Consider the following 15,244-nt stretch of genomic DNA (forward strand, 5'->3'; position numbering starts at 1 on the left):
AGTAATCTGTAGCTCTCAACAAGAATAGTATATAATATGAATTAGACTTCTGGAGCATTTCTTTTCTTCCCTATCCAGTCCAGTAAATAAGTAATTGTTTATACAAAATAGAATGGCTAGTGTATTTTGGAGAGATTTTTCTGGTACAACATCTGGAAGTACTATAGTCTTTTATTCATATTACTATTGCTGTGCTATGAGACTAGAGTTACTTAATCTTTGGCAAGAGATAAGAAATCCCATGGAAAAATTCCCATGGAATTTTTCATTTTTGACAAAGCCACATTTTCTAACTCAGATATGTCTTTTGTTGGAAAATTCCTGGCTGAGCATAGGCCATATTTGCAATACTGAATATGATGGGTGTTCTCAGTATGTGATAATCTCCGATTAGGTTAGGCTGGCTTTGTAAACTGGTTAGTGTATTTCGGATAACAGAACAAATATCTGAAGAGACGTATGCATGTGCATAAAGAAGGTAGATTCAGGCTGTTTCCAGTGGTATGAGCACCAGCTGAAACACAGGATGGTCTGCCTGAATGTCAGCAAATTCTATTTGAGTAACTGAGCACTGGAACAGGTTGCCCAGGGAGGCTGTGCAGTCTTCATCCATGATCTTCAAAAGCCATTAGATGTGATCATGGGCAACTAGCTCTAGTTGGCCCTGCTTGAGTAGGGATTGGATCAGATGACCTACAGAGTTCTCTTCCAACCTAAACCATTCTGTGATTCTGTTAAATATTCTGCTCACTTCTGTTGAAATAGTAGTTGGGAGAGTTTCAGAGTTACTATACAAGTGAACAACACATCCTCATATCTAGTATAGTACATGATACTACTGTGTTTGGAACAGATTCCTCCAATAGGAATAGGACTCCAAATAGCAGGTAGTACAATTTAATAATAAAAATATGGAGATATTAAAAATAGATAAAAATACATTAGAATAATATGCAATGGATTCTATCCCTTTTTCCCCACTCATTAAGTTGTACCGTAAATGGAGCAGCAAGACCTCTGAAACTAGGATTGACATCAGAAGGAAAGATTAACATTTGGAGTTTTTAAATTCAGTCAGATGTCCCCATGGAGTGTATGTTCTGATTGTTACTCTGGCTGGTGACTATAGGGGATTGGGTGTAAGATTCAAGGTAGTTTTTTCAAACCTACAATGACACTCTTGCACATAATTCAATAGAATCTTTCTAAATACAGTGTAAAAATTTGTAATGACAATGAAAACATGTGAGGAGCTGTTCTACAGGGGTATTTCAGAGGGCTAGATTTTATTCTAGAATTTACCTAAGCCACTATAAATGTGAGGCATAACAAAAGAGACAACAATACTTGTGTATTTCTACCCTTTACTCTTGAAGATATTATGTTATACAAACACTTAAAGCATTGCATGTAGTTTTGTGTTCATGAAAAACTGATGAGTGTGTAAAATTCTGTAAACATCAAAAGAAGATGTTTACTGGGGAAAAACTGAAACACAAAGAATAAGCTGATCTGAGTGCAGCCATGTCGCTTCCAACTCAGGATATTCTATGATCCTATAAAAGTCATTGTGAAGAAAAGGAAATGGCTTCCATATGAGTAGAATTTTTGATAAATGTTGTCTTTGAACAATCTCATACACTGCAAAGCTGGGTCTAAGTAGTTTAAGACAACAGAAATAGTTAAATGTCAGCAGTATGCAAGGGTTTAGAAGGGAGAAAAAGCTCTATCCAAACTGAGTTTCATATTCATTAGAGAGGTAAGTATTAAAAATGTTGTAATAGCAAATATCAGTCCAAGAAATACTGGCCAGTTCCTCTGTTTAGCTCAAAACTTGACTGTTGAATCTCAGGCAATCTGATCACATACTGTGCTGACAACTGACATTAGCAACCGTCTGGTGGAGAATATTAATGTTAAGATGTTCTTTCTTCAGTAATAGCCAAATATATACAGTCTTTGATAACAAATGTCTTTCAAATAGTGTACTTTTTTCAAGGTACATTTCCTCATATTTTTACAGTAAGTAAAATTAAATTTCATTTAAGCATGATATGTGAAGAAAATATGACTTAAAATATCATGTTGGTCTCAGTACTAAATAAGAAACTGAATTTCAAACTGAAGTTCTGTATGTTGTTTTCTGTTGTGATGGAAAATTGAAAAAAATATTGATTGCATATTTGGGCAGAAATGCAAAATCTGTCCAATCTTTTAAATCCTAACTATTCAGACAGTTCAATATGTAATAACATATTGATGATTCTTATATATAGCTGTAGTTTGTGTAAGCATATGGACTAGTAGCCATTGTATTTATTTTGCCCTTTTTTATCATTCCCATTATTACTAACTATATCTTATTTGAATTAAATTATTCACACTCAGACCCTTTTATTCAGTATTTATGCAATTTGTCCCCATTCTTCCTTTGTATATCAGAAGATTCCAAGATTATTGCTGATCTTGGAATGAAGGAACAAAAACCAAAGAGAAATAATATTCTGTTTTCTATACACAGAGGTTTTATAGTCTCTTTCCCTAGAGATTTTCATGATCTGACTGGAGAAAGACCTGAGAAGCCTCATCTGTCCCCCGAGCTGACCATGCTTTGATTAGGAGGTTCACTACAGAGCTCCTGTGGTCCCTTCTAAGCTTAAGTACCCGATGATCCTATCATTATCTTTAGTAATTGCCCTGTCAGTATGAGATGTGTAGCATAGCACACTAGTAGGAAGTGTGTTAGTGTTATTTCTTCTATAATTCACTTAAACTTGAAACATACTTCTTAATTTTAATTTTTTAAATGGTTTTATTTTGTGAAAGGTCAGTGTGAACCAATTACTCTGGAACTCTGTATGAACTTGCCTTACAACTACACTAGTTACCCAAACTACCTGGGGCACAGGACTCAGAAAGAAGCTTCTGTCAGTTGGGAGTCTTCTCTCTTCCCAGCCTTGGTTCAGACCAACTGCTACAAGTACCTTATGTTTTTCGCCTGTACAGTCTTAGTACCAAAATGTGACCCCCATACAAATCAACGGATCCCACCTTGCAGGTACTATACTATACCATACTAAATTTATTTCTTAACTGACATTGTCTGTCGTATTAGTCTTTCTAACTTTTCTGTCTTCACTGAATATGCCAGAAATTTTGCTTTGCAGTTCCACGGGAAGAGGTTTCTGAAGTATTTAAAACAAGGAGAGAAACAGCAGTTCTATTAATTGTCAAAATGTATAGATTGGGTATTTATTATGGAGAATTTTCCACTTCAGTTTGATTAGAATTGCACTATTTTAATGGATATTTAAACATAGAATGAATTAATTAGATTTGGAATTTTCTTATAACACTTCTTTGCATTTGTATAACACTTTATGTATGGAAAGCCAGAGCCAAATACTATTAATGACTATGAAGATTTTAATGCATTATTATCTTTCTGAATTAGAGGATTGTCATAAAACATATTGTCAGATCAACTTTTCTTCCACCCTCATCAATTAATATCACTGTACTTTTAAGGGTTATGCCAAAAGAGATCTGTTCCTTCCCATGCTGCTTTTTTACTCTTTTCTTAGTCTGCCCTGCCATGCCCATATTGATCAGTTAATACCTAGTGCACTGAAAGAAAATGCACTGAAAATTTCAATACATTTCCTAAGGATTCCTATTGTGTAGCATTTGTTGACAAATAAATAACGTTTATTTGTCCAGTGACTTTGGATGTTGTGTTAAGGGACATGGTTTAGCGGGAACCATTGGTGAACGGCGAATGGTTGGACTGGATGATCCTGTGGGTCTTTTCCAACCTTAGCTATTCTATGATTCTATGATATATACCTTCTTGTTATGAGCTGAGATTGAGACACAGGGAAATTTACTAAGATACTGATTTATTCTCACCCAGGGATGTACCAGGTACGTGTTAATATTACATATAGTGTGAAGTTGGAGACTGGTTTGTGCAAGCTCTGTTTCAGGTTTGTGTGTTTGAAAACCAAGTCTTTATTTTTTTAAAGAAATCACTACAATATATAAAAAAATTGGACTCCTATTTTAATATAGAGAGACTAAAATTAAATTACAGGCTTTAGCAGCTACATAGCTGGCTAATGGATTTTAGGAAGTATTGTAATCTAGTTGAAAAATAACAATAGTCTTCAAATTTAAAGCATTGAACAGAAACATGGAGAGAAACTCATTAAAAACATAGAATAGTTTAGTTTGAAGAGGACCTCTGGAAGTCCCAACTTTCTGCTGAAAGCAGGACTAACATTACATTTACATCATATTGAATATATAACATCTTAAATCCTAGGACTGAAAGCTCTTTTAATGACCATTACATATCTATAATGTATTTTTTTTAAATTAACCTTGTATTTCTTTCTCCTTCCAAGAATGGAGTGATTTCTCTGTTTTGTGATGTGTACTTGTTAACTGATAGCAAAAATCAAAATAATTTGATTGATCGTGGAATCATTTGAGTTGAAAGGGACCTTTAAAGGGTCTCTTGTCCAACTCTCCCGTGATGAACAGTGACATCTACAGCTAGATAAGATTGCTTAGCCTCATCCAATGTGACTTTGAATGTCTCCAGGAATGGGGCATCCACTACATCTCTGGACAACCTGTTCCAGTGCTTCACTACCCTTATCTTAAAAATCTTTTTTCTTATATTCAACCTAAATCTCCCTTCTTTTAGTTTGAATCAATTTTCCCTTGTCCTACTACAACAGACTGCTGACGAATCTGTCCCCTTATTTCTTTCTAATAGTCCTGCATTAGATACCAAAAGGCCAATTTTTGGTCTCCCAGGAGCCTTGTCTTCTCCAGGCTGAACAGCTCCAGCTCACACAGCCTATCCACACAGGGCAGGTGTTCCATCCCTTGGATAATTTTTGTGGCTCTCACATCTCTCCTGTACTGAGGACTCCACGTCTGGATGCAGTACTCCAGGTGTAGTCTCACCAGTGCAGAGCAGAGGGGCAGGGTCCCCTCCCTCAATCTGCTGGCCACACTTCTGTTGATTCAGCCCAGGATATTGTTGGCTTTCTGGGCTGCAAGAGCACATTGTTGGCTCATGTCAAGGCTGCCATCAACCAGTAGCCCCAAGCTCTTTTTGCAAGGCTATTCTCAATCCTTTTCCCCTCCAGATTTTATTGATAGTGTGGGGTTGCTGTGACCCAGATGCAAGACTTTGCACTTGGCTTTGTTTGAACCTCATGAGATTTACCTGGGCCCACTACTCAAGCCTGTCTAGGTCTCTCTGGATGGCATCCCGTCCCTCGTCATATCAACTGTACCACACAACTTGGTGTCATACACAAACTTGCTGAGTGTGCACTTTATCCCACTGTCAACATCACTGACGTTGATATTAAAGAGAATCAGACCCAGTAATGACCCCTGAGGGATACCACTCATCACTGATTTCCATCTGGACATTGAGCTATTGACCACCACTGTCTGGGTAAGATCTTGCAACCAGTTTCTTGTCCATCAAACATCCCACCCATATCTATCCGAATCAGAAACAAGGATGTGGTGAGGGACCACGTTAAAGGCTTTGCTGAAATCCAGATAAATGACACCAGGGGCTCTTCCCTTGTCCACGCATGCAGTTGTTGATTTGTAGACAGTACCACAGTAACTGTAGGTTTTTTAAGATGGGTTTTGACTAAGGAGTTTAGAATGAAAAAAAAGAAGTCTGTTGTCAATTTCTTTAGTATTCTGAGACCCCAACTGTGAAATTCAGGAAGCAAAGTGGGAAGGATTTAAAAAATAAAAATGTTACCAATTGGTATTTTTCCCTAAAAGCGTTTCAGTAGGCTTCCATATGCACTGGGATAAGCACTACTTTGAAGATGACCTACATTTTAACTTTTTCACAGCAGACTGACAACTGAATGGCTAGAAATAGCTTTTGGAAAAGGCCAGTTCAATTCCAGAAAATTGAATGCACTGAGGACGCATGAATGATAGAATTAGCTTGGATGTTTCAGCTAACCAAATCATTCTTTAAAAAATATAATCACAGTATTATTATTTCATTTGTTTTTAGTCATCAGTGAATAAAATAAGTTGTGCAGTTCAGAAGCTTGAAGTCATAAAATGGTGTGAGTCAACATTTCTGATACTGAGAAGAATCTTAAAGGAAAGACAAAACTATGTCATATCAAACTAGGTATGAATGAATTGACATTGATTAACTAGGCTGCAGGTACATGATTATTTTCTTTAGTACATTTTGTCTCATTTCATGTGGACATGCTAATAGAATTCAGCCTGTACTCTGTATTCAGAAGCTATTAACAGACTAAAAGCATCATTTTAGAGTTACAGGCAAGATGCTTTTCACTCTGCTCTGCAGGATATGTGGTAAATAAAATACATAGCAATTACAATATAGTGCAGCACTAATGTCTTCATTGTAGCTGCGGAAATCAATGTTGAATAACCTGGTGCAGAAAAACATTGGCTCTCCTTCATATAATCTCCCCAAAAAAAGGAAATTTGAGAAGAATGATGATGTCTTGTTTTCTCATATAAGAATAAAAAAAGATCCTTTAATTGATCCTAAATAGGATCAATAAATAGGATCAAAAACCTATGTGCTAGGTTTTGGTCACCTCATTTCTTGAAACTTGCAGGAAAAGAAAAAACAAACACAATAAAAACAAAACAAGCAAACAAACAATCAAAACAGGTGAAAAGGTAAAGACAGCACAATGAAAGGAAGAAATGCTTCCCATGAAAGGATATGCTGTTCCTAGAAGAAAGATCTGAAAAATCCAATCAACTTGAATACAAAGCAAGCTAAAAATGGCACAAGGGAAACTGAAAATAAAATAGAAATGTATAGGATCCCGTGGTTGAATATTTTGCAAAATATAGGAACAAAGGAGAACTTTCTTTGAAGCAGTAGGAGAAAGTCTAAGCAGTTACAGGTGCAGAAGATGTAATCTAAAAGGTACAACTGAATGCATTGCTGAGTCTAGGGATGAGACAGGACAATGAAGAGACACTATTGTCTTCAAAAACGTAAAAGTGAAATACTATGAGGAAATAATTCACCAGGTTCTTGGGGAATGAACCAGCAAGCAATGGATTTAAAGCTTATCAAGAGAGCTACAGGTCAGATAAAGAAAATTATAAATGCATATGTATATAAAACTATAACAGTAGGAACATTTTTAAGAAAAGCTTAGACAAGTCACCTATCAAATATGTGGTATGTTTTTGTTAGAGGGAGCAATGAAAAGAATGTTGAGGTTCTTATTGCAGATTGCATAGTTAATATTCCACCAAAGTGAAAAAGCAACATACGATACCATAGCTGGTTAAACTAATACTGTTAATACTGACAATATTGAACTCTCTTAAAAATGAGACAGTTGAAACAAAGAGGAATTCAACATACCACAGATACAAGAATGTTGTATTGAGCAGCACATATGCAGCAATTCAAGGCAAAAGGAGTCTTCAAATGTTTAAAAGAATTGTTAAACTAACAGGAGAATTTCCAATGAGGCACTTTTGCTTTTAAATTTGAGGCATTTGACATTGCTTAATTTGAGACACGGGGTATCAGTATAGATGGAATTAACTAAGTTTATGTGATTAGTCCTGTGTTTTTATGATTAGAAAATAAATATGCAACAGAATGTCTATGCTTGTGTCTTTTTCTAGATGTGATAGAAGCTTCTATTACTCCAAATGAAAGTACAGATCTAAGGTGATCTGTGCTGCTCTGTGCTTTGATTTTATCAAACTTCCTGGGGAACTGTTTGCTCTTTTGTTTGTGAGTTTAAATATATTGTCTTTCTGAAACCACATTTCCAGAAATGTCTGTGTAGGAGTATTTCAGCCCTGCGGTTCCTACACTGTATTCATTAATGTGCATCTGAAACACTGTCAAAATATTTAGAACTGCCTGTTCTTCTAAACCTTAAAATTTGTCTGAGACAAAGCTTTTTTCAGCACTACACTGCTCTTTAGGTGATATGCATGGTGTATCTGAGGTAGCATCATCAGAAGAAGTTGCATTTTATTGGTACAAAATATATTTGACTTTTGTTTTCCTTGATGGAGAACAATGTTTCTTATAAAAGTTTTGCTGCCATCCTTGTGGAAGAGAGGATATTTGTAAGTAATTATATTTGGTTACTGTATTATAATTCAGCTAATAGTTTCTGTACAGTAATTTAAACACATGTTCCAGCAGGAGCAATATATAGATATTTATATTCACATATAAAACTCTAATTAACTGATTTTTATTTGAACATCTTCTGTAAATTTGGCTAGAATTATTAACTTCTAAAACATGGCAATTTCTAAGGCTTTTGCTCAGTTATTCTGTGCAATTCCACTTTGTCTTCTCAGGACATTATGTGTACAGTCTAAGGAACGCTGTGAGTCTGTGCTTGGGATTGTAGGTCTGCAGTGGCCGGAGGATACTGACTGCACTCAGTTTCCAGATGAGAACTCAGACAACCAAACTTGTCTGACACCAGATGAGGACGTAGAAGGTACATATAGCAGAAATTAGAGATTGTGTTTCTGGAGATAGTGATCTATGGTTTTGGGCTTTTTTTTTGGTTGGTTTTGTTTTCATACCTCCCCTTTAAATTATAATAGGTCATGTAGAGTGACTTAAAGCATTCATGTTGTCTGATAACTGTAGGAATGACTCTAAATCAGTTATCAGAAAAATTACACACCTACTGTTTGCAGATAAGAGGAAGTTTTTCTAAGTATAAATTACCCTCAATCTTTGAAAGTCAGTTTTTGAAAATTCAGGCTGATACCACGTCTACTACTTGTTTGTATTTGTACTTCACTTTTTAAAACCTATCCAGATGATATAATAATGATTTTCTTACAGGAAGCAAAGTCTTAGCAATCTTAAAAAAGCTAAGTCCCATGACATCTGTGAGAGACATACTGTAAATTTAGTGTCTTTGCTAGCAATTGTTTGCTCTGTTTTTTTTTTTTAATGATTATTGTTTTTTAAAAAAGGGACATGTCAAGTAAGTAGCAACTGACAAATTTCATTTTCTTGAGGTCAGCAATAATACTACTCATGGGTATGAACATGGAAGAAAAGAATGGACTTGCCTTACATGATTCTACACTTTCTTTGTTTATGTATTAAGAGTGACTATGCAGTTTTTAGTTCTACCGTGGTCATCTCATGTGAGGATTCTGACTTACGTTTTCTTTTACTTGCCAAAAATGCCAGCAAAATGCTGGGAAAACTGAAAAATGATGTGTGCTAATATATACTGGTCATTCTTACTTTTTTTCCTCCCGCTCACCTACATGGCGATGGCAATCTTTCCGCAGTTTTTGATCTTGCTTAGAGAAAGCAATGAGTGATAGCTATTTGGTCTGTAGTTTGTCTAGTGAAAATTAATTGCTAATGAGTGTCGTGAAGCATTTTGAGAAGCCACTAAACCAAGTGTAGCAATAAGTATCATTTCTTCAAGCAAAGTCCATGTGCAGATATGTCATTTGGGGAGTTGTTTAAGATGTATAACTCCATAGTAATGTAATCCTTTGTCATGGGGCTCTGAGAGACAAGAAAATATTTCAGCAAAAGGCTGATGGGAAGGAATTACTAATCATTATAAAGCAATAAGTAAAAAAGCAAACATTTGGCACAACATGGTCAGCTATGGGAAATAGCATTCCATCCCATTCACAGTGCAATTGTTAAGAATGGTTACCAAATATATGGCTCCAATTTATTGTTTCACAAGGTTTCTGCTTCTGTCATTTATCCTTCCAAAACAGTCACAGTAATAGATAGCTACACATATGATGATTAAGCTTTCAGCTTATGGAGTCTTGTTTCTGTCTGTTCCTTGTCACTAACAGAGTGCTCACCCAGCCACTTCAAATGCCGTTCAGGAAGGTGTGTCCTGGCATCCAGGAGATGTGATGGTCAAGCTGACTGTGAGGATGACAGTGATGAAGACAGCTGTGGTAAATAAATTATATGAGTTGGAGGGTACTTTCCAAATAAATAGTAGCCAATTCATTAGAGAATATTTTGTTTTTCTTCACTTAATTGAACCATAGCATGATGGTTCACAGGATAAGTCCTTTTTTCTGCAAGAAAAAATGTATTTGAAAGCAATTTTTAAAAGACTACTGACAGTAAAAATACTTCAGCGAGAATTCTTCTTGATGAATGTCAACACAATTTATTGTATTTGATAATTGAGATTCTGCTAGCTTTGTTCTATGATGCCTGACTATTCATGTAGTAATCAAGATAAATAATGCTGCAAATTTAACTCTTCTGATATTGCTGGAGGTTCTAAGATATGTGCTACTAAAGTGGATTCCAGCTAACCTTTAACCATGGGTGTAAGTATAAAGTGTTAACCACAAATTTTATTCTCTGGTACATATCAGAGCAAATTTATTGTAGAGAATCTTTTGGTTCTTAAGGGGATATATTGAGTTTGAGAATGACCAGCAAATATCTTGTTCACTTTTCCCCCGTATGTACTGACAGGAGTATTCTGAGAAGGCATTTTATATTATTTCCTACTGTAAGGTGTAGGCTTCTCGGAGTTCTGCACGTTGTCCTGCTATTACAAGGGGCAAAAAGAACAATTACAAACCATAAAGAATTTAGAGGGAAGATATGAGTATGAGTATGAGATTTGAATATTCTGGCAGCGTAGGGCTAAGGTGTACAGTCTGGTTTGTTTAAAGGAGGGTAGATTAAGAGCTGAAAGAAGTTGTTAAGGAGGCAAAATATCTGTGGTAATAAAATATTCTCCACTCTGCTGCACACAGACACAAAAAAAAAAAAAGATCCAGCATCTGAAAGCTGAAGCTAGATTAAAATTCAAACTTGTCACTTCTATGAAGTTATCTTTTATAAGAGCAGGTTGTTTCAATGATTGGTATAATCAAGGCATAATTTATCATTAAGGAGCGATGTATTCTAAGCCTCAGGGAGTCTTCAAATCAAGGTTGTATTCTGTCTGCTCTTCTACACCATTTACCTCCCCCTGCATAAATAAAGAAAAGAGAGAAAGAGGTAAGATAATCAAAATAGGATTTAATTCTAGATCAGTTTTGGATTTCAAAGGCAGAGCTGATGATCAGAGTAATTATTTCAGAATTGATAATCTTTTTGCCTTTGAATCAATTGTCTTGAACATCCTCCCCACCAAATATTCTTTGCTGCCACTGTTTTAACTCCTTAGAACATTAATTTCTATATGTCTTTTAGGATAATTTTATTCTCCTAGTCATTAACATATGAAATATTGCCCTAATATGTAACATTAATTTTTCCAGTAGATCTCTCTGTGTCTCTATAGTCTAGACAGAATGTCACTAGCAATCAGCAGAATTCTTATCAGCATCTATAAATATGGAAAGCTCTATCTGCTAGGAAATTATAGCTGTCAGGGTGACATTACATTGACCAGAGGTAATGTTGTTACTGAAGAACAGACAGTCCTTGTAGAGCTCCAGAAGTAACCGTCTCTGACGCATTTATATTCCATGCTTGTTGATCTTCCCATATGTAAATGACTAGCTCACATTTTCTTAGCTTTATCATTTGAAATTTTATACCACTAAGTAACAGTCAGCAAGCATTTAAATTAAAATTATTGAAGTGCCTTTAATGAGAGTCATAGCTTTCATACGTTGGAATATCTTCCCAGTGCAGGGAGGAGGAGGCTGGTAGAGACTAGCTACAGTGTTTGGATAATTAAGCTACCATTTCCTGCAATGTAAGGTTGAACAGTCTAATGGGAGTAAGGTATATTTTGCCTATGAAGAGCAGAGCTGTGTTCAGCACGCCCTATCTCCTCCCATTAGGAATTCCTATCATACTCCCATGTGATCTTTGTAGGGGAACTTTCATCCATGAAACTGCAGTGAAGTCATAAAGCTTTAGTATCACTTAGACTAGAATTTGAGAAGAAAATTTGAACCAGAGTTTTGAATGTGAGACTCTTGAGTTTGTTTCAGTAAAGTGTGAGGAAGTTAATTTCTTAAAATTATTATTAAGAAATAAGTGAAGAGACTTTGTGGTATTAAAGGTGCTTGACTGTAATTGATTGTATTAATTTACTGGCTGTTGAACTATGCCTCTGGCAGACAGCAGAAGAGGGTCCTAAAAGAGTGCAAATGATGCTGAGGACATAATATTCAAAACAAGTATTGTCCTTCACTATTTTCTCCAGTCTGAATTCTGGCTCTAGTGTTTTAGCTTAAGAAAAAAATGTGGACTTAATAGTAAGGACCTAGTAATAATTAAAGGACAAATATATGTATGGGTAACAAGTGGTTAATTACTTCATGTTTTGAAGGATGGTGAAGGTAAAATCATATGTGAGTACCTGTAATGTAAATACAGACAAGTTTTCCTACCTTCATTTCCATTTTCCTACCTTCATTTCCATTTTCCTACCTTCATTTTCACTTCTGTTTATTTACCATTAAATTAATAACGTATGTTGTACATATATAAAGAGAGGAACAATAAGAGTACTCTAAACAGTAGACAGAATCTTTCTTACAAAACAGTAGATTTTAACACTGAATTCACAGAACCATAGAATCCTTAGAGTTGGAAGGGACCTTTAAAGGAAGGTCATCTAGTCCAACTCCCCTGCAATGAACAGGGAATTCAGTACAAAATAATTTTTGTCCAGGGAGTTGTCTCTGTTTGTCTACAGTGCCCTCAAAAATAAGTTTTGCAGAGTCATGGAGCATTTCACAATATAGCACTATAATGTGTGATGAAGGGAAAAAGCAAACATGAACTTAATTAATTGTAAACGCTTCAGCTCAAAAACTGCGAGCTTGATAAATCAGATTTTTTAAAGCTTTATTTTATTATATTTTGCTTTCATATCAGATTCCTAACATGACTGACATTCTTTGGTCTCTATTAAAATTGGTTTCAATTAATTTTTCATTAGTGGTTATTGCAAATATTATCAAGAAGGAGACCAGGAATAAGGCCATATTCAAGGTCTTTTTTTCAAGTGGAATTAAATTCATGGGTTCAAGGATATTTATTTATCTGTATGCTTAACATTTTTAATGTGGTTTATTCAATCTAAATAAATAAAGCCCTCTGCACTGTTAAACCTGAGGGCATTCTTCCAGTCATCACATGAGCTAGTAGTGCTTCACTGGTTCATATTAGTAAATTAATGACTTCTGAAATAATACTCAGAAAAAGCGTATCTACTTACTAACTTAATGTTGATATGTTGCTGCAGTTCCAGATCCAAGAAAATAGAGGTGTTGTTTCAGATACGATGTGTGAGCAGAGATCAAAACTATTTGTCTGAGGGTGCACCAAAGCTGTCACCTGAATTTGAGCTCGGATTAAAATGAAAACTAGCATTGTCAGCTGTAAAACAGACTGAACAAGGCAATCAAATCACCCACTTTTTGCAGGAGAACGGGTTTTAATCATTTCCTCTAAAATCAGGATGTCAGGTGTGCAGGATATTAGTATGTCTAAGCATTCCATTGTTCAACTAGTGTCACAGCAAGGTGCTTTATTATTTGGTTAAGAACAAGTAGTGAAATAAAACAAGAGAAAAGATTTTTTTTCTAAAATATGCTTCAAGCTACTCCTAATTTCCTGTAGTTGACAAACAGAAGTTATACTGTCAAAGCACTTTGACACAGTTATGAATATTCCTCTTGAAACCAGTGAGGCTGGTTAGCAGGACTCTGAAAAGGCAATCATACTGTTTGTTCCCTTCCTAACAATGACTCCTTCTGAATATTCGTACATCCATCAGTTCTTCCTAATATTTTCAGACTGGCCTAGTCACACTAAGAAAACCGCTTACACTCAAAATTTAAAATATCTCTACCTTTCATTGAGATCTGCATTAGGTCCTGTATCAGTACTGCCAAAAAAATTACATTTTTCTATGCTATTTTCTGGGGATTCCATACTGCCACGGGATTTAATTTTCAAAGATCAAAGGTCTGTGTAGAAGGGCTGCTCCAGAAGTAATGACTCCTATTTTATTATATTGGCCCATGTCAACAGAGGTGAATGTAGGCGGGTTGGCAGTAGAGGTTGAATCTTCCCAACAATATTCCATTTTGTTGCTGTGTGACAGATAGCAGCAGTGGGGCTGTCTGACTAAATGGCACCTGACATGGAGTGCATATGAAGAAAAGGTATGTCACTGAATTCCTCCACGTGGAAAAAATTGCACCCATGGACATTCATCAATGTTTGCTGAATGTTTATGGAGGCAAAAGAATGGCTGTCAGCACAGTGATACAGTGAGTGGTGCATTCCAGCAGTGGATCATCTCTCCTGGTGCAGATTTTTGCAAGAATGCTATGTAGGCTTGTGTTCATCACTGGCAAAAATGTACAGCTCATGGTGGTTCCTGCGTTGAAAAATAGTGCTTTTTAGCTGAGAATTTGCTCTATCAAGTTGTGTTATTGTACTCTTTGTATCTGCTGTAGTTTCCATGGGAGGAAAAAAAAAAAAAAGGAGGCATTACTTTCGGAGCAACCAAAGTAACATGCTTTTAAATATGCCACAGATTTCAGGATTTTAAATGTTTATATATTAAATGCAAATACTTTTCCTTTATCTATCTTTACATTTACATTTGTTACATATATAGTAAATACATTTGAAGAGTAGTGATTGATCTGGTTTGAGACTTCTGAGCTAATGCCTAAATCATTTATAGCATGTGTAGCATAGTAAGGATTATTATTTTAAAAGCAGTAAAGTGTGATACATTTTATATCCACTTAACAAATATGCATTGTGACAATCTTGCTTCCATTTTTTTTATGAGTAACTATTCTAATTAACTTCTAAAATTAAAGGTGAAACTGAAAATATTTTGGATGTTTCAAGATTGCTAAGGAGGAACAAAAAGGTTGATTTGACATTGCATACAATTAATTGAAAACTGTGCTTTTCTGCCTCCAGGCTGTAAAGAAAGAGGTCTCTGGGAGTGTCCTTTGAAGAAGCTCTGTATCAAGCACACAATGATCTGTGATGGTTTCCCAGATTGCCCTGACATGATGGATGAAAAGAACTGCTGTAAGAGCTTTTGCAGTTTTAACTCTGCAAAGGGCTGTTCACATTTTTAGGATCTTGTGGCCCAGAACAAACGGATGTAAAAACATTCTATACAGACAAAAAGGCATACTTATTCTCTGTTTCCTTTTTACTCCTTCCATGGCACCA

The 15,244-nt window shown here is 35.7% G+C and overlaps 1 protein-coding gene across 3 annotated transcripts in view; it reads left to right on the forward strand.

Annotated features, from left to right (window-relative positions):
* CORIN (corin, serine peptidase) overlaps window positions 1-15,244 on the forward strand; it is a 123,166-nt gene that overhangs the window by 87,509 nt on the left and 20,413 nt on the right. For all 3 annotated transcript variants that reach the window (XM_015285490.3, XM_025150049.2, XM_040700259.2), the window contains 4 exons: window positions 2,827-3,058; window positions 8,395-8,540; window positions 9,892-9,999; window positions 14,984-15,097. In XM_015285490.3, coding sequence (XP_015140976.2) covers window positions 2,827-3,058; window positions 8,395-8,540; window positions 9,892-9,999; window positions 14,984-15,097 — 600 coding nt within the window. The remainder of the gene's footprint in view (window positions 1-2,826; window positions 3,059-8,394; window positions 8,541-9,891; window positions 10,000-14,983; window positions 15,098-15,244) is intronic.

This window comes from Gallus gallus, chromosome 4, assembly GCF_016699485.2.
Source record: "Gallus gallus isolate bGalGal1 chromosome 4, bGalGal1.mat.broiler.GRCg7b, whole genome shotgun sequence".
In the NCBI taxonomy this organism is placed as follows: domain Eukaryota; kingdom Metazoa; phylum Chordata; class Aves; order Galliformes; family Phasianidae; genus Gallus; species Gallus gallus.